Source organism: Ylistrum balloti, unplaced genomic scaffold, assembly GCF_031769215.1.
Source record: "Ylistrum balloti isolate Yb309-2 unplaced genomic scaffold, AGI_CSIRO_Ybal_v1 Utg370472, whole genome shotgun sequence".
NCBI lineage: Eukaryota > Metazoa > Mollusca > Bivalvia > Pectinida > Pectinidae > Ylistrum > Ylistrum balloti.
The window spans coordinates 19,254-43,714 of NW_026782310.1; the positions used below are offsets into that span (position 1 = coordinate 19,254).

Below are 24,461 nucleotides of genomic sequence, written 5' to 3' on the forward strand. Positions count from 1 at the left end.
ATGGCAGCACCAAACAACAGCCATGGACAAGAAAATAAACCATTCATCATCCAAAGAATATTCAATAAGATTACATCCTCAATGGAAAATGGATTTTATAGGTAAGTAAACTCTCGACCAAATGTCCATCAACTGGTACAGTGGTAAGTAAACACATCAACAAGTGTCATTTTAGTACTCTAGGAATGGCTGGGGCCAAAATTGTAGTGATTCATATAACCAAATATCAAAGGTTTATGGTAAACAACGCTCTAACAGTTTCTTTTCAATGATAAATCAGTTATGTTTCTTTACGAGTTCTACAGCATAAGTGAACATACCTAAATGTTAGCTACATGAGTGAGACATATTTTTATTACTGAAAACTTTAATATTCTGTCCATTATATTTCAATTTTTTAATACATTTTTTGATTGGTCAATTTTTTAAGAAGATCTATGTTTGGTGTTTCATGAATGCATGTCATTTATCAACATATTTCCCTATATTTTAGTGGTAAAAATGCAATAAAAAGTAGTTTTTGTATCTCAGAAATATCATGTAGGTTTGCAGTAATCAATCTGTGTGTAAGCCTTGAGTCCTGTACTCATAAAATTATGATGGAATTCGTAAAATTTCTGAACATACCAGTAAAATTTACATTGTGGGACCCATAGTTTTAGCAATAAAGTTGAAAAGGGCCCCTGAAAATAAATTGTAGTTTGGTTACAGTGTTTGTATCAACATTGTCGAATTATTCATGAGATAATGTTCGAGCTTCAGTATGGGAAACTAAAACAGTCTTGTTGGTATGTAAACAGACGTGGTATTATAGGCCCGGTAACTATTAAGTTTATGGAACTGTGACCGTGTGCTCTACATCGTTCTTGTTTGATCTGCCACTGGGAAATTAACATACGGATAAGACGGATTTACTGTTCCACTTCGGTTTTATTTGTAGCTTACTTTTTGTAATCATTGTACAGCAATGTTGTATCTCTCTCCTCCTGATTTCTCTCTCACTTTCCTGATGTGTCCCGGCTTCTCTCGATCTCTCTAATCTCTCTAATCTCTCACTCCAAAACTAACTCCCTATTCTATCTATCTCATCTAATATATAAAAACAGTCTCCTGTTGTTCTTACACAAGCTCAATTCTCTTATCCTATTGGTCAGTTGTATATGGAAGAGGTGGGACTAAACTATCTGAATAAAGCCTTTTAGATGTCCACTCTCAGTCTAAGGTTTCAGATTTCATCTATCAATTAATTACACTAAATGGGCATTACCTTATATCTAGATGGAAGACTGGAGACTGGTCCTAATAACTTGAACCCTTTTTCCTTCTTTTTAGTTTTCACTGGCACCATTGAAACCGACTTAGGAGCTATATGTATATTACAAGCCAATCTAGCCAAACTTGTCCGCCTTTTGCTCTTATTGTGTACTATGGCAATACCTTCCTCAAGTTCCAAGCTACTATTCCCACATTCTACCTTTGCTTTATGCTTTTTTCAAAAACTTAGTGCCAAGAATAATTTGGAAGCTTAACCTCTCAACCACCTGGAAAGTTTGTGTCATCTCCAGATGCCCTACAGAGATGGGGTTTGTCACCTTTCCTGAGATCCCAATATCGCCACCATTAGCGCTATACAAGCATTTAAAATATTACTTTTCTATTCCAAACTTCTTTCCAAGATTGGTTGCCTCAAATATTTTTCTATCGATACATGAAATACCTTGTGCTCCTGTATCTACCAGTGCTACATAAGTATTATGCCCTATCCTGACCTGTATCTGATAATCATTTTCATTTAATTTTATTTCCTGACTGTTTTCTTTAACCTTTCTCCCATTTTCCTTAATATCATATAGCTCACTGTTGATGTGCCCGTCTCTACCTTTAAAGATAAGCGCCTACCCCTATTTACGTTGACTTTGCCTTTCCCTGATCTTATCCCTATTCAAAGATCTACATATGGACTTGATATGGCCCTTTCTGTCACAGTGGTAACACACTGCATTACGGAACCGACATTTGTGTGCCTCATGCTAGTACTTACCACAATGATTGTATGGTCTTGATCTTTGTCCGTTATTGTTTCTGTCCGATGGCCTCACACTATTGATGTTGTTGTTTTTTTAACATCTCAAGTTCATGCTTGCTGGTTTCACACTTCTTCTTTAATAGTAACAGTTCTTGTTGCAAGTTTTGTATAATTCCAGACATCTCTGTACTGTGCTCTGAATGTCCAATTGACTGAGCCATTGCCCCAAACTTGATTAGGTCCCCAATGTTTTTCGCCTCCTTCCCGAGAACAAACATTTTCACCCTTCCATCTAATCCATTAATCAGAACATCAAAAATTTCTTTTTCAGTTCTATCTAGCTCACTCCCTCGGGCATGCACTAACTCCACATACTCCTGAATTTCCATCCCAGCCTGACGCGAGTCCAGAAACTCTTTCACTCGAGTTGGTCTGTCAAGCTCACTGGGGAAAAATCGGTCTTTAAACTTTTGCAGCAGTTGTTGGAAGTCATCTTGTACTTCTTGTTTGCAGAGTGTATAGCCATTTCTCTGCTCTCCCTTTTAGAAGTAGAGAAAACTGTATGGCCTTCTCCTCATCTTTCCATTTTCTTATTTTACTAAATTTATTAAACTTTGCCAGCCAGATCTTGGCACAAACTTGGCCATCAAACTTCTCTAATATTGCTAGACTGTCTTTTGCTGCCATTTTTCTGCCTGTTGGAATTACTAGAGCCCACAGATGATCATTCCATTGACTCTCCTTTATACTTTCCTCAAAGGCTTCTATACCAGGGTGTAGGTGTTTACGCCTGGTACCCGGATTCTCCACCAATATCTGACCGTGTGCTCTACATCGTTCTTGTTAGATGTGCCACTGGGGAATTTACATACGGATAAGACAGATATACAGTTCCATTTCGGTTTTATTTGTAGCTTACTTTTTTGTAATCATTGTACAGCAATGTTGTATCTCTCTCCTCCTGATTTCTCTCTCACTTTCCTGATGTGTCCCGGCTTCTCTCGATCTCTCTAAAATCTCTAATTTCTCACTCCAAAACTGACTAACTCCCTATTCTATCTATCTCATCTAATATATAAAAACAGTCTCCTGTCATTCCTACACAAGCTCAATTCTCTTATCCTATTGGTCAATTGTATAGGGAAGAGGTGGGACTAACCTATCTGAATAAAGCCTTTTTGATGTCCACTCTCAGTCTAAGGTTCCAGATTTCATCTATCAATTAATTACTCTAAATGGACCTTGCATCCACAAACTATTGTCCAGCAACCCTCACACAGACATCAACACACGTTTCACTCTCTTTGACATCCAACCACTGAGTGTGGTCTGGTCATCTATTTGCTGATATATCTCTTTCCAACATATTTTTAATTACTTTCTTCCTGCTTCCAATATCTTTTTAATTACTTTCTTCCTTCTTCTCTGATCTAACAACCTGTCCCTTTTTCACCCGTCACAGGACACTGTGATGTGAAAGCTAAGCTATATGTTATGGAGCAGAAAATCAGCTGTGTCATTGAGGTTTAATCTTAACGCTTGGATTGGGGTGTCCTGTGATTCACTCCTGATTTAGAATATCCCAGTTTGAGTTGATAACTTCAATACAGTTTTTCTTAAGGGCACAAATTTTACGTGAATCACTTCAGTTTATCAAAAGGTACATGTGTTACTTACTGGTGTTTGTACAAGTAGATATTCAATGTCAATAAAATATTACTGAACTGCAGATAATATTGACTACCAGGGGAAAATGGTGTACAACATTCTACAAGGAAGTGTTGCCTAAATGAAAGAAATTAAGTGAAGGAACATCGATTGAAAACAAAATATAAAGTGGCTTGGAGGGTTGGGGGTTGGGTTTCATTTGAACATAATGGTGAAGTGATCTACGATTCACTTCATCATTACGATATTTTGACCCCGGTTCATTTTCCCATGCTTTACAATACCATGGTACACCGGTATCTACTTGATTCACCAACATGGCTGTGGATTTGTTAGAGGCCATTATTGATTTCCAGTTAATTAAATCTTTTATGTCAATGTACCTAGTATATGTCTATGCATAGCAGCAAGCATGTGGCTGTTTACCTGAGAGCATATAGATTTTTTTTTTTTTTTTTTTTTGTAATTTATCATTTTATTCAATACAATGAGTTGATACAGAGAGGGAATATGCAATGAAACAGCCTATTGCTCATCCATGCAAGCCCAAACACACCTTTACACACATGACAGCTCTTATAGTAGCTATTGTTTGTATATCTCAAGCAAGACATGCTCATACACACAACAATCAAAAACAACTATATACTGTATGCATACACACACACAAACAAACTGTTTCATACACAATCACTATTCATTCTCCCTTGCGTATACACATATACATACTTATCTATAAACAAGTTGTTTCATCCACAGTCACTTTTCATTCTCTTTTGCATCAGAGACATACATAACACACATATGTCTCTGCTTGCATGTACACACATACATGTTTCTGTATAAACAAATTGTTTCATACATAGTCACTATTCATTCTCCCTTGCAGATACACACATACATATTTATGTAAAGACAAATTGTTTTATATACGGTCAATATTGAAGTACTTAAACACCACTAACACCCTCACTCATACATACTCTCACCCATCAACACATACACCCTCACACATACCCTCGCACACAGACAGACATACACTCAGACAGACAGACAGACAGACAGACAGACAGACAGACTAGACCAGATCAGACCTGGCCAGACCAGGCCAGACCAGACCAGACAAAAACAGACCAGACTGATAAACAATATATTTGCATATAGTCGTAGGAATGTATACATATAAAATAAGATAATAATGAGCTTGTTACTTAAGCCTGTACTTTTTCGCGGATAAAAAATAAAAAAAACAAAAAAGAAACAGCTTCATTCAGGTGCAGCCTGATCAATTTAACTTCGACCGAGCTATCAACAAGATGTAGTCAGCACACTCATTGTATTGGTTTTTTTTTTTTTTTTTTTCGAAAGGAAGAAGAAAAAGAGAGAGAGAAAAGACTATATACATAAGTAACAACAGGATATTTAGTGGTTGGGATGGCAAGCAACAACTAATGAAAAAAAAATAGTTCTGTTTTAATTATATATAATTTCATCTTTTTGTGTGTGTGCAGGGCTACTATGGGTTATTTATTGGATGCTAAGGAGCTGCAGATGTGACTTGAATAAATTGCTGTCAAATATGGATTTTTGCCACTGATGCTATGAGTTACAACTTGATAAGACCATCCCATTTTCTCCATTTGTTTTCAAATTTTGTCTTTGCTTTATCAACTTTACCATTTGTTATGTATTTTTGAACTGTATAAGTGTCCTTTATTATATTTATTAATACATTTAAACTTAAAGAGCTATGAAGACATTTTGTTTTATATACATACTGTTTTATTAATAAAATAATTTCATTATCAACTCGGTTGCTGGGTAAGAATTTATCAAAAATAATTCCAAAAAGAAAAGATTTCTTGTTAAAAGAAAAAGGAATATGAAGAATATTTAACAATGATTCAAAGCTTTGCAATAGTTTTTGTACTTCTTGACATTCCCACATTATATGGATAATAGTTTCAGGTTCTGATTTACAGAATGTACAGAGAGGGGAGATAACTGTTCTGATTTTAAACAAAAAAAAACCATTAGTAGTCAGAATGTGGTGAATAACTCTGTATTGGAACCACATAAGTTTTGTATTAGTGGTGACTTTAAATGGCATCTTGTAATAGTTCTCCCATGTTTGTTTGTCAATGTCTTCAAATAATGTATTCCATTTTCTGGTTCCAGATGAAATCAGTTTAGACTTAATTAATGCTTCATAGAAAATTTTTGAGCCTTTACTGTCTTTAAGAAAAGGATCTAAATTAGCAGGAATGTAAGGATAAGATAGTGTGGGTAAAAGAAAATGTGTATTGTGGGAAGAAATAAATTTCTTCACTGAGGACAGAAGACTCTGATATTTCAGGAAGTTTGTATTTACATTATATTTTTGAATAAATTCACCAAATGTAGAAAACTCCAGTGTTTGTGTCTTTAACTAAATCATTAATTACAAAAATATTTTTGCTATAAAATTCCTTATAAAACACTGATAAACCAGCTATCTTTATCTCTTTATTGTACCACAAAGGTGTTTTTAGTATCTGTTCTTGATGAATATTATTGTAGTATTTACTATTAAAGAGATGAAATATTTTGAAAGCGTCTTTCCAAAAATCATTTCTACAATTATTACTACAATTCTCAATGTACTCGCTCCCACAATTTGCAATAAGACCCATATTACTGTAAAATTTTACAATATACTGCCATTTAGCCGTGGTTTGGAAAAGTCTTCTTATCCAAGTTAATCCAAATTAAGGAATTACAAAAGGCTAAAAAATCAACCATTTTCAAACCTCCATTTACATAATTCTGCACAATTATCTCCCTTTTGATTTTATCAGGTCCCCCATTCCATAGATATTCAAAAAACAAAGAATTAAGTTTAGCAAAAAAGGCATTATCAGGATTAGGTAAAGAAATGAAAAGATGAGTAAACTGTGATATAAGTAGCGACTTAATTATATTAATTTTTCCAATCGGAGTCAATGACCTTCTCTTACATGTACTTAGCAATGATTTTAGTTTTATTAGTTTTTTATCAAAATTAAGTTTTGGTATCTCGTGGAGATTCACACTAAATTCTATCCCTAATAAGGTAAATTTTCTCCTACCCCACTGCAAATTGTATTCTGGTAAAAAAACTGTCATCACTAATTTTTTTATTCCCAATCCATATAACCTGGGTCTTATCAACATTTACTTTTAAACCTGAAAACTTTGCAAACATATTTAGCTCTTTAATTGATTCTTTTAGCGAGTTTTTGGATCCATCAAGTATTAGTGAAGTATCATCTGCGTATTGTGATAATAGAAGTGGAAAAAAAAATTTTTATGTTAAAATTTTTCCTAATTCTAATTGCCAAAATCTCTGCACAAAGTATAAATTGATATGGTGCGATTGGGTCCCCCTGTCTGCAGCCCCTCCCCTCTGATTTACAGCTGATTGAGCATTTTTGTGTAACGTGTTAAACGAATTAATTATACTATTACCAAAACCAAAGAAAATAAGAACTTTTTCAATGAATGACCAAGATATTGAGTCAAACGCTTTTGCAAAATCTATCATGAGCAACATGCCAGGTAAATCATGCTCCTCTGTGTATTTCATAATGTCATATATTAGTCTAGTATTGATGCCTATGTATCTACCAGAAAGGAAGCCAGTTTGATCGTCATTAATTAATTTACTAAAAACAGTTTTTAATCTATTGGCAATTGAACCCGAAGCAATTTTATATACTACATTCAATAAAGATATAGGTCTCCAATTTTTAATGAAGTGTCTGGGTTTGTCTGCCTTTGGTATACATGTAATTAAACCTTGTCTTTGTGTAATAGATAATTGTCCTGTACAATATCCATAATTAATTGATCTAACAATGAATTCCCCTAATTTTCCCAAAAAACATTTTTTAAAATTCTGCTGTGAAGCCGTCCGAACCAGGGCTTTTGTTGTTTTTCATTAGTTTTAAAGTATTCCCATCTTCTTTATAAGTTATCTCCCCTTCTAAGTTATTTGCTTCAGACTGTGTCAATTTAGGTATATCATTGAAATTTATATAATCATTTAGGTTAATATTTTCCATATGATCTATATTTTGCCCTCCTCCATAGAGACCTTTGTAAATTGTATATACCTCTCCTAATATCTCCTCTTGTTGTGTTAGTAACTCATTATTATCAGAAAGTAACTTAGGTATTCTTTTAGAAGTGTAATTACGATTTTCTAAACCAAAGAAATAGCTAGATGGTTTTTCGCCTTCTTCTACCCACTTTGCCCTTGATCTAATAATGTTTCCTTTAATTTTATGTGACCTTAGTTTTTCCAATATGAGATATATATAAATATATATAATTTCTATACGAGAGCATATAGATATCATCTTACAAACTTCCTGATGTTTGACGAGAAGGCTGTATATGTTGAACCTGTCTTTGTGATCTGTAACATAACAATGTAGGACACTGCTACATCCATCCCTAGCTAGGTACAAATGTACTGATTTCTAACATAACAGTGTAGGACACTGCTACATCCATCCCTAGCTAGGTATAAATGTACTGATTTCTAAAATAACAATGTAGGACACTGCTACATCCATCCCTAGCTAGGTACAAATGTACTGATTTCTGACACAACAATGTAGGACACTGCAACATCCATCTCTAGCCAGGAACAAATGTACTGATTTCTAACATAACAATGTAGGACACTGCTACATCCATCCCTAGCCAGGTACAAGCATAGTGATCTTTAACATAATTATATAGGTCACTGGTACATCCATCCCTAGCTAGGTACAAATGTACTGATCTTTAACATAACAATGTAGGTCACTGGTACATCCATCCCTAGCCAGGTAGTGACATACTGATATCTGAAGGTTGATGAGGTGACTGTGATATGTCATTGTGACCTAAATATTACAATGTAGGCCACAAATACTTCCATTCCAAGCCAGGTACAAACGGGAATTCTCGAAGGAAGTGGTTTTAGATTCATACTGATGTATGTGTGAAATAATAGTAGACCTAACAAAACGATTAATGTGGGTCTGCTGTCAATTATTGATGACACAATGAGGAAAAAAATGTTGGTTTGCAAATGTTTGTACAGAGCTGATCGCATGATATAGAGATAGATGGAACATCATGCTTCTGCTTGATGTAATGGGATTCAATGGAAAAACACCTTTTATTTAGACTGGCCTTAGTATAATCTGTTATGATTTTATTCATTATACAACTACCTGGATTTCTTCTTTAAATACGATTTTCCAGCAAAGAAATTGAACATTTCCGAAATATTGATGACTTGTTTTTGTGTTTCTGAAGCATATATATTTGAGATTGGTTTGCCTTAATATGTGATACTCTAACCACTAAGGAACATGTCTGTATTCCCTAATAATTAACTATGTATTTAATCTTTCTTTCAGCCTAGGATTGCTGATTGGTACCCATCCACTGAAGACTGTGGTGCTGAGTGCTTTTTTAGTGGGGATATTTGCTGTGGGTGTGATCAACTTTACAGAAAATACATATTCTGAATCCCTGTGGGTGCCACCAGATGCTGATGTATGCAAGTACAAGGAATGGGTTTCTGTCAACTTTCCCAGTACTCTACGCATAGTCAGTGTCATATTTGTCTCTGGAAATGTTTTAACAACAGGAGCTATTCAAGCAGTAAGTTTTTTTAGTCATCTAACACACATCCAGTATCTAAGGCTGGGGAGAACTTCACACTTGCCATGCATCAAGTATCTCCGTCTAAGATGACCTCCCCACCTACCTTTAGGTCAATCTAGCTCTACCACACATCCTGTAGGTCACTCTAGCTCTACTACAAATCCTGTAGCTCAATGTTGCATATCAAACATCCTCTAGCTCAATGTAGCTTTATTACACTTTTTATAGCTTAGTCTAGCTTAATATTACACCCTGCAGCTCAATCTGGTGCTACCTCACATCCTATAGCTTGGTCTGGCACTCCTGTAGCTCAGTCTAGCTGTACCACATACCCTGTGCCTCAATCTACTTGTACCACACACCCTGTAGCTCAATCTAGCCGTACCACACACCCTGTAGTTCAATCTAGCTGTACCGCACACCCTGTAGCTCAGTCAAGCTGTACCACACACCCTGTAGCTCAGTCTAGATGTACCACACATCCTGTAGCTCAGTAGTCGGGCTGTAACACACACCCTGTAGCTCAGTCTGACACTACCTGATATACTGTAGTTCAGTCTAGCTGTACCACTCACCCTGTAGCTCAGTCTAACTATACCGCACACCCTGTAGCTCAGTCTTGCTGTACCACACAACATGTAGTTCAGTCTAGCTGTACCACTCACCCTGTAGTTCAGTCTAGCTGTACCACATACCCTGTAGCTAAGTCTGACACTACCTGATATACTGTAGTTCAGTCTAGCTGTACCATACACCCTGTAGCTCAGTCTGACACTACCAGGAAAACTGTAGCACAGTCTATCTGTACCACACACCCTGTAGCTAACACACAATCTAGCTGTACCACACACCCTGTAGTTCAATCTAGCTGTACTGTAGCACACACCTGTAGACACTACCTGATATACTGTAGTTCAGTCTAGCTGTACCATCACCCTGTAGCTCAGTCTAGCTGTACCACACACCCTGTAGCTCATTCTAGCTGTACCACACACCCTGTAGCTCAGTAGCTCATCTAGCTGTACAGCTGTACCACACACCCTGTAGCTCAGTCTAGATGTACCACACATCCTGTAGCTCAGTAGTCGGGCTGTAACACACACCCTGTAGCTCAGTCTGACACTACCTGATATACTGTAGTTCAGTCTAGCTGTACCACTCACCCTGTAGCTCAGTCTAACTATACCGCACACCCTGTAGCTCAGTCTTGCTGTACCACACAACATGTAGTTCAGTCTAGCTGTACCACTCACCCTGTAGCTCAGTCTATCTGTACCACACACCCTGTAGCTCAGTCTAGCTGTACCACACACCTTGTAGCTCTCTCTGACATTACCTGATATACTGTAGCTCCGTCTAACTGTACCACACACCATGTAGTTCAGTATAGCTGTACCACTCACCCTGTAGCTCAGTCTATCTGTACCACACACCCTGTAGCTCAGTCGAGCTGTAACACACATCCTGTAGCTCAGTCTGACACTACCTGATATACTGTAGTTCAGTCTAGCTGTACCATACACCCTGTAGCTCAGTCTGACACTACCTGATATACTGTAGTTCAGTCTAGCTGTACCACTCACCCTGTAGCTCAGTCTAACTATACCGCACACCCTGTAGCTCAGTCTAGCTGTACCACACTCCCTGTAGCTCAGTCTTGCTGTACCACACAACACGTAGTTCAGTCTAGCTGTACCACTCACCCTGTAGCTCCGTCTATCTGTACCACACACCCTGTAGCTCAGTCTAGATGTAACACACACCCTGTAGCTCAGTCTGACACTACCTGATATACTGTTGTGCAGTCTAGCTGTACCACACACCCTGTAGCTAAGTCTGACACTACCTGATATACTGTAGTTCAGTCTAGCTGTACCACTCACCCTGTAGCTCCGTCTATCTGTACCACACACCCTGTAGCTCAGTCTAGCTGTACCACTCACCCTGTAGCTAAGTCAAGCTGTACCACACACCCTGTAGCTCAGTCTAGATGTAACACACACCCTGTAGCTCAGTCTGACACTACCTGATATACTGTAGTTCAGTCTAGCTGTACCACTCACCCTGTAGCTCAGTCTAGCTGTACCACACACCCTGTAGCTCATTCTAGCTGTACCACACACCATAAAGCTCAGTCTAGCTGTACCACTCACCCTGTAGCTAAGTCTAGCTGTACCACACACCTTGTAGCTCAGTCTGACATTACCTGATATACTGTAGCTCCGTCTAGCTGTACCAAAAACCCTGTAGCTCAATCTAGCTGTACCATACACCATGAAGCTTAGTCTAGCTGTACCACTCACCCTGTAGCTAAGTCTAGATGTACCACACACCCTGTAGCTCAGTCTAGGTATACCACACACCCTGTAGCTCAGTCTGACACTACCTGATATACTGTAGCTCAGTCTAGCTGTACCATACACCTTGTAGCTCAGTCTAGCTGTCCTACACACCTTGTAGCTCAGTCTAGCTGTACCACACACCCTGTAGCTCAATCTAGCTGTTACACACACCCTGTAGCTCCGTCTGACACTACCTGATATACTGTAGCTCAGTCCAGCTGTACCACACATCTTGTAGCTCAGTCTAGGTATACCACACACCCTGTAGCTCAGTCTGACACTACCTGATATACTGTAGCTCAGTCTAGCTGTACCACATACCTTGTAGCTCCGTCTAGCTGTCCTACACACCTTGTAGCTCAGTCTAGCTGTACCACACACCCTGTAGCTCAATCTAGCTGTTACACACACCCTGTAGCTCCGTCTGACACTACCTGATATACTGTAGCTCAGTCCAGCTGTACCACACATCTTGTAGCTCAGTCTAGGTATACCACACACCCTGTAGCTCAGTCTGACACTACCTGATATACTGTAGCTCAGTCTAGCTGTACCACATACCTTGTAGCTCCGTCTACCTGTCCTACACACCTTGTAGCTCAGTCTAGCTGTACCACACACCCTGTAGCTCAATGTAGCTGTTACACACACCTTGTAGCTCCGTCTGACACTACCTGATATACTGTAGCTCAGTCTATCTGTACCACACACTATGTAGCTGAGTCTAGCTGTACCACACAGCCTTTAGCTCAGTCTGACACTACCTGATATACTGTAGCTCAGTCTAGCTGTACCACACACCCTGTAGCTCAGTCTGACACTACCTGATATACTGTAGCTCAGTCTATCTGTACCACACACTATGTAGCTGAGTCTAGCTGTACCACACACCCTGTAGCTCAGTCTAGCTGTACCACACACCCTGTAGCTCAGTCTAGCTGTACCACACACCCTGTAGCTCAGTCTAGCTGTACCACACACCCTGTAGCTCAGTCTAGTTGTACCACACACCCTGTAGCACAGTCTAGCTGTACCACACACCCTGTTGCTTAGTCTAGCTGAACCACACACCCTGTATCTTTGTCGAGCTGTACCACACACCCTGTCGCTTAGTCTAGCTGTACCACGCACCCTGTAGCACAGTCTAGCTTTACCACACACCCTGTAGTACAGTCTAGCTGTACCACCCACCTTTCCAGATACTCTGTAGTTTCTTTAGTGATGTACCTCAATCTACATTAATCTCAACCATGGTTTAATTAAGAGAGATTTACTGAGAGACTTTTTGAATCTGAGACATGTTAGTCTCTAATATCAAAATTATTGATTCTTTTATTGAGAAATGTAAGAAATTCAATTGAAATAGTTTTCTGTATATGAGGTATTTATATTTTGTTGTAAACTTTCAGATTGGTTTTATTGTTCTTTCAGATGAACAGTCTCTACAACAGCAGTCTTACATTGACAACGTCTGCAGGTAGCAGTTACACAGACATATGTTTTAAGTGAGCAATGCTTATCTACCACACTAGAGGTTTTCATTTACAATGGATGTTTGTACTCTTTGGTCAATAATTATATTTTCTTCTTATCAAGAACTTTGTGGAATTGTTCCTGTAAAGTTTTTCTATAACAAATTGTTGACAACTAAATGTATAGTTAATTATCTATTGCTTCGCTCTTTTTATCAGTTTAGAAGTCAATAATGTATACTAAAATCATTGTTAGTGCTGGCTCAAACTGTTTGGTGAACAGCGTCTTAGAACTGTGGAGTTACAATCATGCCAGCATCACTGGAGCTAGTGCCTCTGACATTCTCAACACCATCAACACTGCCACTGTCAGGTAGGTTCTAGTGTTGAAAGGTAACAGTGCCACTGTAAGGTAGGTTCTAGTGTCATAAGTAAACACTGCCACTGTAAGGTAGGTTCTAGTGTCGAACGTGAACACTGCCACAGTAAGGTAGGTTCTAGTGTCGAAAGTAAACACCGCCACTGTAAGGTAGGTTCTGGTGTTGAAGGTGAACAAAGCCACAGTAAGGTAGGTTCTAGTGTTGAAAGTGAACACTGCCACTGTAAGGTAGGCTCTAGTGAGGAAAGTGAACACTGCCACGGTAAGGTAGGTTCTGGTGCTTAAAGTGAACAATGCCACAGTAAGGTAGGTTCTGGTACTTAAAGTGAACAATGCCACAGTAAGGTAGGTTCTAGTGCTTAAAGTGAACAATGCCACAGTAAGGTAGGTTCTAATGTTGGAGGTGAACAGTACCACTGTCAGGTTGGTTCTATTGTTGGAGGTGAACAATGCCACAGTAAGGTAGGTTCTGGTGTTGAAGGTGAACAATGCAACAGTAAGGTAGGTTCTAGTGTTGGAGGTGAACAATGCCACAGTAAGGTAGGCTCTAGTGTTTAATAGGTGAACAGTGCCACAGTAAGGTAATCCTTTGATTGAGCACAATAGGTCGCATTGTTCCTGAAATGACTTAATGTCTTATTTCTTGATGTGAAAATGAAGGTCCTTGTTACAACTTACTTAGACAGAAAATGATTGTTATTATTCTAAGAATGATAATTATTTACAATAATAGCAGCAGAAGAGAGAATAGAAAGAGATAAAAAGAAGTGCTTCGGGAATATTCACAAAAAAATGATAATACAAAAATTTGAAAATTTAAGAAAAGATCTGTCATTCATTTTCATACAGGTATTTCATCATATTCTGTAACAATACAAACTTGTAGAAACCTTTTATCACAATCAAATCTCATAAAAATGAAACCTAAGTAAGGTCATGGCTAGATTACAATTACTTAAGATTATACAGTACAAGTGTGATGTAACTTTTAGCTGTATGTTTGCAGTCCCCTGTATGGTCGGATGTATGACGTAACTACAGCCTTAGGAGGTATAATCTACAGTACAGGCACCACAGTCAGTGTTGCTAGAGCAGCTAAAATGACCTTCTATCTAAAAGGAGATAGAGCAGTAAGTATCTTTATCAATTTTCAAAAGAATTTTAAGATTTTTGACAATCTTATCTGGAATCTTGAAGAAAATGGATACTTGTAGAAGTTGTATACAATACAATTAAGTACCTATGATCTACTGTAGATAATGGTACTATCTCAAATATTACTTGTATGTATTAGAGCGAAGAAGAATCCAAGGACTGGGAATCTAAAGCAGTGTCCCTAGTACTGAACTTACAAGACAGCTCAATCACCAATTACTACGTCTTGGCCACCAGGAGGTATCAATGTGTTCTTTGTTCTTGAATTTGATTTTTCCTTGTGTGCTGACATTTCATAACAATGATTGTAACTACATATACCAGGTAGATGAGGTTAAAGATGGCAATATTTTCAACGTACTGAAGAAATATTGATATTGCTATTCAATGTGAAAAATTTAAAGAAAACAGCTTGGTCATTTTGAATTCTAATGAGTCGTGTCATTGTAATGGCACTAACGTTGTGTTGTTAACCTATGTATATATACATGTCTGATATTGGAGTTTTTTCTTCTTTCAGTTTTGAAGATGTAGCTAGTGACTCAATACGTGGCGATGTATTTTTACTAAGTGCTGGATACATGATAGTTATTATTTATATCATCATCATCCTGGGAAGATTCAACTGTCTCGACTTCGGGGTAATGCCAACTACGCATCCAATGTTAACACAGAATTTTTACACTTTTCTGAAACAAAAATGTCAGTGGTATACTGGTACATACAGACAGATACACTAATGTTAGTACATACAGACAGATATCCTAATGTTAGTACATACAGACAGATGTCCTAATGCTAGTACATACAGACAGATGTCCTAATGTTAGTACATACAGACAGATATCCTAATGTTAGTACATACAGACACTGTTGTTAGTACATACAGACAGATACACTAATGTTAGTCCATACAGACAGATATCCTAATGTTAGTACATACAGACATGTTGTCCTAATGTTAGTACATACAGACAGATACATTAATGTTAGTACATACCGACAGATATCCTAATGTTAGTACATACAGACAGATGTCCTAATGTTAGTACATGCAGACAGATATCCTAATGTTAGTACACACAGATAGATACACTAATGATAGTACATACAGACAGATATCCTAATGTTAGTACATACAGACAGATACACTGTTGTTAGTACATACAGACGATACACTGTTGTTAGTACATACAGACAGATATCCTAATGTTAGTACATACAGACAGATGTCCTTTGTTACTCTTTTGCTTGTTGATTACAGCTTGGTATTTCCGTGTGTGGTATTCTGGTGATAGGGTTATCACTGGGATTTTCTTATGGACTGGCATCTGCTGCAGGCTGGAATTACACTCCACTACATTCTATCCTTCCTTTCTTGCTGTTGGGTAAGTATCACTTCTCCATCAATTGTACGAAGAATTTTATCAGTATTACTTGTCATGACTACTCTCTGATACATTTGGATGTTGTTGTGTACATTTTTTTAAAAGTTGAATATTTTCAAGGATTTTGTGTAAAATTGTAAGTAGTTAATTTTCTACAAAAACAACTGTAATATTTATTTAGTGTTAGAGCTCTTTATGTGTACAAATGTAAGTTTTTTAATGTAGCTTTACTGATGTATCTGGAGTAAGTTATTAAAGACCAATTCGCGGAGAAGATAACCCTGCTTCTTCAATGTTTTATGACAGGTATTGGAGTGGATGATCTGTTTGTAATCATGGGTGCCTACAAAAGTTTACCTGCAGGGTATGAAGACCGACCAGTTCATGAGCGTATGGCAATGACCCTAAAACATGCTGGAGTTTCTATCACTGTCACATCCATCACTGATATGTGTGCTTTTGGAATTGGTGCTACAACAGTAAGTGTTGAGAACAGATAGATGTGGCTGTAATAGAGCAGACAAAACACTAAAAATTAAATACTATATACATGTAATGAAATAACTAGAAAAAATGTCTGTTTTGTATCATGTATAGCTGTCCAGTTGTTAGCTCACCTTGCTGGACGGGCCAAGTGACATAATGCTTCTGGCAATGCTTCATTAATTGTCCGTTTCTCCGTCTGTTGTTCATCATGCTTCAGTTTTCTTCTTTCAACAAGTTTTCTTTAGTAGCCAAAAGGCCATTGCCAACTTGTCAACATAGACGACATGTAGATTACTGGAATGAAATGCAACAAAGCTTACGAAAAGAAATGACCTCGACCCATATCCATGGTGACAGAAGTCAAATTTGTTAAAAGACTCCAATAACGTCTTCTGATTAATCAAAAGGCCAAGGTTCGTGATTTTGATTTCACGATTTTGGCTGATATTTTCCTTGGATAAAGCCTGACAAAGTAAACAAAAATGAATGACCCATATTTAAGGTCAAATTTGTTAAAATAGTCCAACTACTGTTTTGTTGAATCAGATATCTAGAATCATGATGTGTATGTTTGATAGGCGCTTTGATGAAGTTAAACAAAGTCTGTGAATAGATTTACTGTATTCATTGTCACAGGACCTTGGTCAAATTTGTCTGATTATTCCATCAGTGGTAGACGAACAGTGTTTAATCTTGAGTGATGTATAGTATTGAGTAGGATTGGATTGTGTTGGACTGGTGCTGGTTATTATTGAGTTAGTATTGGGAATCATTCAGTAATTGGCCGATCGACAGCTTTTGATTGACAGCGCGGTTTAGCCAATCAGATCGCGGGTAGTATTCGCCTCTGTGTTTACGTTTCGCTACTCCGACATTCTCCGACAATGGTGAAACGTTGCTGCTGGGGAACTTGCAACACCGATTTCGCTACCCAGAGCGATTAGAGGGAGGTGTTGTGTTCATACCGTTTCCCAAATCTCAGATGAAGCATGAGAAGTGAAAATCTTGGCTCCGATTGTGCGGACGGCCTAAGTATCAACTTAACGAGGAGATCCTGCGGTGTCCTTCTAGATTAAAGCATTTTTTTTTTTTTTTATTTTTATGTCTGCTCAAAAGTGCGTAAATATTCACAGACTCAATGAACATCAGTATTTTTTTTCACTCAAAATTTTGCTAGCATAAGTTTTATAATCCTCTCTCATGTGCTAATAAGCCGCATGTTAATGTGTGTATTTATAAACAAGCTTGATTTCGGACTGACCATTTTCGGATATTTATTGAATGAAGGGAAATGAAATTATCTGGACATGTTTCTGCTCTTTTACAAAGTTTTACTTTGTGAATGGTCTGTGATAATATGAGTGTTTACTGTTATGGTTAAACAGTTGAAATAAAATTTTAAAGTCTTCCAATAAGGTATTAACATTCTTGATGAAAAAAAAACATTAACATGATATACATAAAAAACCAAAAATTTAAGAATTTAATGCCAGTTTAGAAAGTAACCATTATATCAGTAATGTATCTTGGTGGCCATTTTATAAAGACTTTATATGACTGTAAACGCAAACTTGTTTTGTTTGTTTCTTTGGGGTTTACCACTTCATTCCCACTTGAAACAGAGATGAGAGGTGAATTTTCAAGGGAAAGAAATTGCTGCTGCGGGGATTCAAACCCACCTGGCCCTCTGCACCCTTCTGGTCGTGGAGCCTATGCTCTACCAACTGAGCTAACCCTGCATGGCGACTGTTTTTATTTTTATTTCATTAAGTCTGCTCCATAGAAAACTATCACACCACTTGAACTTTGTTTTGTTTTTTTGTTTTTTATCTTTTTAATTATTAACAAAAATGTAAAGAGGAAAAAAACATACACAGATTCAACATTGTGTGGTGTTTAAAGGGTATCTTCAGCGAAAATTTATATATATATATATATATATATATATATGAAAATATAGGTTACTGTGACCACTTTACAAGAAATAAAAATTTTCAAAGATGAACCATAAAAGCGAAATTGACTGTTAAAATGGCAAAATTATCGATTTCACGGAAACAGTTGAGTAAAAATCTGAAAACCCAATAAGTGACCAGTGACGTTACAGTATACCAAAAGAGACTGAAATCGACTCGATTTAACATTTAACATGGCTGAGTCATTCAAGGAGGAAAAAATATATATATACACATAATTTTAGGTTATCAAATTCCCTAACGACCGGTATATTTCTTTATTTAATTATTGCACTGCTACCACATATAAACTTAGTTTAAAAAGTAAAAAAAACCGTCTCAGAAATACTCGTCTGAAAAACGGATTGTAGTAATGTGGCGACTTACTCGGTTCTGGCAATATGCGTCAAATGAAAAAGACAGTTTTTACTCCTTCAACAACGGAAAGGGCTGTAATTCATAGATACAAATTTAGTATTTTGAATTCCCTATTGATTGGTATATATATTGAATAAATGCAGTGATTTGCCATGTAAACCTTATTTAAAAAGGAAAACCTCATAATATTCGACTGAAAACAGGTCGTAGATGGTATATCTCCCCAAATTTTCCGCTGACTGGGGAAAACATGGCCATTAATTTCAACTGTATCATCGTTTCTTGTTTGGAAGGACGCTCGTTGAAAGTATGACCCAGACACGAAACCGTTCGCTTTTAATTTTTTCTTCAACGATACGTTAAAAGTATAATTAAGTCCAATATCATCGGGAATGACGTTCAATGCTGACGACATTTTGTTTGTCGGAGATGGTGAGAGTAGCCTCCCTTGATTTTCGGTAGGCGTGGTTATTTTTGCGTTGTCGATCGGCCAATTAGACAAAGGAGAAAGTAAAAATTGTGTGACTGCGTCAATCAGGACCAGAAATAACAATTGCGAATAAAAAACAAAAACAAAAAATAAAATCCAAAAAATTAATTTGCTTCTTTCTCTAGTGCAACAAATAAAAATATTGAAAGTGAAAAATTGATATCAAAAATGTTTATAAGTCAGAGTTAGAGCTTTTTCTTTTACAAGAGAAGTGCACTGCAATTTTAAGTGCCCTCAGTAGAATCATGATCAGATACAGCCAATTTCTGGTTTACTTGCTCAGATAGATGCTTTGACACCACAGTAAGTAATGCTGTGTTTTGATATTACATTATAAAAAGACACATTAATACTCATCGGTATTTTGATCAGGGAGTCCAACTACAGATCTATTGTGGAGGTGCAATTTATTTGTCACACAATATATAAAGATCATCTTAACCATTCTCTTTCACCAATATTTTGACTTCCTTTCGAGGTACTGCCAGCGCTGCGGTCCTTCTGTGTGTTTTGCTGCCTGGGCATATTTGCCCTGTTCCTGTTGGCGGCGACATTTTACGTCGGCTGTATTGCTTTGAGTGCTAAGAGACGTGATGATGACAGAAATGCATGTATATGTTGCTACAGGCACAATGCTTACTATCAGCCAAACGAATGCAGTAAAACAGAATTATTTGTCGCAGCAATGAAGAAGTTTTACGCACCAAATTTGATGCGTTTACCAGTAAAGGTATTTCCGTTACGTCCTGCCTCTGTATACTGACTGCTTAGTGTGTGGTTCAGGCAATTCTATCTTCACAATCATATATGATTAACAATATATTTTTCATTCCATTCAGAGCAGGAAATGTATTTGTTATTGACAGTGTGCTTACATATCAATGGACACAAACACATACATTGCAAATGCTAAGATTAACATTTAATTTCAAGTTTTGTAGAATAAATTCTGCTTATACACTCTGTAGTATAGCAGTTAATGTTTTGATTTTGATACAGAAGTACCAGATAATAATGCATACGTTATAGAATTTGGAATGCAGATTTTATTTTACTGAATATAGATAGCAGCTATGGTTGTGACTGCCATCTTCCTGGGCTTCGGTATTTGGGGTTTTGTGGAGCTGAAGCAGGAGAATAACTCCATATGGTTTATCCCAACGGACTCCTATCCCTACAAGTATGACGGTGCCAGTAATGAATACTTCAACACAGGGGCTCGAGCGGCAGTCTACTGTAGTGAGTGTTAATTAAAGGTTCAGTAACGAATACTTAAACACAGGGGCTCGAGCGGGAGTCTACTGTAGAGAGTGATAATTCAAGGTTCAGTAACGAATACTTAAACACAGGGGCTCGAGCGGCAGTCTACTGTAGAGAGTGATAATTAAAGGTTCAGTAACGAATAATTTAAAACAGGGGCTCGAGTGGCAGTCTACTGTAGTGAGTGTTTATTAAAGGTTCAGTAACGAATACTTAAACACAGGGGCTCGAGCGGCAGTCTACTGTATTGAGTGTTAATTAAAGGTTCAGTAATGGTTACTTCAAATAAAAGTTAAATTGTGTTCTAGAATAAGATTTTTTGAGGATGTATCTTCCTAAATTATTTCAAAACTTATTCTCAGGAAACTGTCTTACACTTTCTTTTTATTTATAACTGTTGCTTAAGAGATGTAGAAATTACAATATCTCCTCATAGACACATCATCTAATGATTTACATAAAATTATCAGATTTATAAAATCTAGTGAGTTATGTAAAATGCTAACAGACATGGAATCTTGTGAGTTACATGAATTGTTCAGATGTTCCAGCTTTTGTTTCTGATGACTCACATTGTTTACAGTGTTATGATAAATACTTGATGAGTAACAACATGGTGACTCAAACTAATGGCTCGTTGCTATTTAGAGAAATATGTTATATCTTTTCAGAGAATATTGATTACTTTTCTAGTAAGACCCAGTTTGACTCCCTGTACACTCAGCTAACTGGTAGCAGTGACATATCCTCAGGGACAACAGATAGCTGGTTCAAGTCCTTCACAGACTGGCTCAGCTCTACCTCTACAGCCTCCGTCACCTCCAGACTGGACGCCAGTAAGTTTGTAAAACTCTTGTACTTTCCTGGGCTGCTTGAAAGCACCATCGCTACAGTAGAATTAAAAAAAAATTATGATTATATAACATACCTAATTTTCCACATATTTTGTGAGGAGAATTGGCCCTTTTTAGTATGGATTCCCAGTTGATGTCATAGAAACCAGTCATCAATACAAAAAGCGTAGACCCTGGTAAAACCAAAATTATTATCTGGAGAAATTTAAATGTATTTCTTTAAAGGTGCCAATGAATTAAACTTGATTAAATTAATTTTTTCTAGATAAATATCCAAGTTCCTCTGTAAATTTCTACGACCTGTTATATGAGTTTGTGACGACTGAGGCTACAGGACTGCGTCACAGGAGCGAACTGGTGTTCACCAACAATTCCGGAGTCCTTGGCCTGTCTGTAAGTTCAATATCATAGTCCAATGGTGCTTGCCCTGTCTGTAAGTTCAATATCATGGTCCAATGGTGCTCGCCCTGTCTGTAAGTTCAATATCATAGTCCAATGGTGCTCGCCCTGTCTGTAAGTTCAATTCCACTGCCCATTGGTCCTCATCATGTCTGTAAGTTCAATAACACAGCCCAGGAGTCTACGTCATGATTGCAAGCTCATTATCATCACCCAGGGATCATCGGCCTGTCTCTAAGTTTAATATCACGACCCAATTCATAGCCTGTCTGTAAGTTCAATAAAACAGCACATAAGTTCATGCCCTATCTGTAAGTTCAATATAACAGCCAAGGAGTTCATAGCACGTCTGTCAGTTCAATGTTACAGGAGTTCATGTCCTGACTGTGAGGATTGATATCTGGGTTAAGGAGCTTGGCGCATCTGTAAGTTCAAAATCATGACCCAGGATTCCTTGGCCTAAGTTCAATATCATTGCCCAGGAGTTCTAGGTCAGCATGTTAAATATGGTGTCCTAGGAGCCCTTGGCCTGTCTTCATGTTCTAACATCATGGTCCTAGGTCCACTGCCTGTCTGTGATATGGTCCAGGAAAAAGACAAGTGATCTGTTCATCCATTTCTTGGCCAGACATAAAAATATAAACAAAGAGGCAGGATTCAAATGTCTAATTTGAAGCCAAAGCTAGTTATTCTGTCTTGCTTCTCTGATCAAATGAGATGATTTTTCTCTAACCCAATAAATAGGAAAGATTGCTGTTCAGTATCTGTAGCTTGTTAGACACCCTAGGGGACAGGTTTCTGTTATCGTGAAAACTGCAGGTGGAAATGGCACTTTACTAAACTAGTATTCTAAAATCTTTATTATCACTGTCATTATAAATTGACCAATCTAAACTGAAGTAGGAAACGCTTGTTTTATGTAGCTTCTGATGATGTTTTACCTAGAGTTTGTTCACTTCTTTGACTGTGTTTTTATTAATCTTGTTCATTTCAATATTAAAGTACAAGAAATACCAGTATTGTATTGAATTTAGATATATAAACTTTACTTCTCTTGACTGCTTATGCTGCCAGAGATGGTCACTACAAAAACATGGAGAACTTTTACCATGGATAAGTTATCACAAAGAGTCTATGCTAATAGGAGACTTTATTTTGTAGGCATCCTTCATTAGATACACACACATAGTGTTAACTGACTCGTCTAGCAAAATTAAAGCTATGGACGACACTATGGGCATCGTGTCGGGACTCTTCCCCAATGAAAATTGTTTCGCCTATGGAAGATTCTACTTACGATGGTACACAAACAAGGTATTCCACAGCTTATCTCAAATATAATTTAATTAATTAATGAACAATAATGTTGGCTTTTGATGACATCACAGAGCATTATAGATTTCTGCTCTCAAGGCTTTCCTGCATTTGTTTCCTTTATTCTTATACCTTAAAATGTTATGTAAAGTAATTGCTGAATTGGCACCTCATTCAAGTCTCTTAAGTGATGACACAAGTTAAATTTCATATATTACTTCTTGTTAAAAACATATGTTTGAAGGTCAAAGTTCAATATTACATTTAATTATAAATTAGAAAACATCTCTTGGCATAGATTTATACAATGTAACACAAAGCCTGATGAGAAAGTATACAATGATGTGATTGTTGACAATGTTTAATAGTAACAGAACTGTTAAATTACGTGATATTACATTTCAGGTTATCCAGATGGAGTTGTACAGGAACCTGGCACTAGCTGCTGTCTGTGTGTTTATTGTATGTCTCGTACTTATCGCCAACCTCTTCACCAGCCTTATGGTCCTGTCCTGTGTCCTCTTTACACTGGTAGGTCATAACAGTGAATGTCTCCCTTGTATACTGGATTAGGTAAAAAATTTGATTTCCAAGGGCTCTTACTTAACTGTACTGTGAAAATTTGTGTGATTCCTGGATGTATATTTGTATAGTTTGAAGGTCATATAAAGAGCCTATGAGTGGTTGTGTCGCTATTAATGTTTATTTGTGGTTTGAACGTCAGTTAAAGAGCTTAGAGTTGGTCTGTGTCTCTCTGTATATTTATGTATTTTGAAGGTCTGAAAAATAGCCTGCGAGTGGGTCTGCCTTTGTAAATGTTTATATGTTTTTTTTATGTAGTTTGAAGGTCAGATAAAGAGTTTGTGATTGGGTCTATCTATATTTATGCATATTTATGTGGTTTGAAGGTCAGATAAAGAGCCTGTGATTGGGTCTATATGTACTTATGCATATTTATGTAATTTGAAGGTCAGATAAAGAGTCTGTGATTGGTTCTATCTATATTTATGCATATTTATGTAATTTGAAGGTCAGATAAAATGTCTGTGGTTGGGTCTATCTGTATTTATGCATATTTATGTAATTTGAAGGTCAGATAAAGAGTCTGTGATTGGGTCTATCTATATTTATACATATTTATGTAGTTTGAAGGTCAGATAAAGAGTCTGTTAGCGGCCTGTTCTTTTTTACTTAGTCATCATTTCTTTCA

The 24,461-nt window shown here is 37.1% G+C and overlaps 1 protein-coding gene across 1 annotated transcript; it reads left to right on the forward strand.

Moving 5' to 3' along the window:
* LOC132555336 (NPC intracellular cholesterol transporter 1-like) lies at nt 1–23,782 on the forward strand (the record flags this gene model as incomplete). The annotated part of the gene is made up of 15 exons (XM_060219685.1): nt 1–101; nt 9,130–9,376; nt 13,153–13,226; nt 13,450–13,566; nt 14,579–14,702; nt 14,867–14,967; nt 15,248–15,368; nt 15,992–16,115; nt 16,422–16,594; nt 19,903–20,154; nt 20,489–20,663; nt 21,356–21,520; nt 21,804–21,931; nt 23,099–23,251; nt 23,657–23,782. Coding segments are annotated over exons 1-15 (2,181 nt in total), but the record flags the coding sequence as incomplete, so codon positions are not given.
* Between the last annotated feature and the right edge of the window lie 679 nt (nt 23,783–24,461).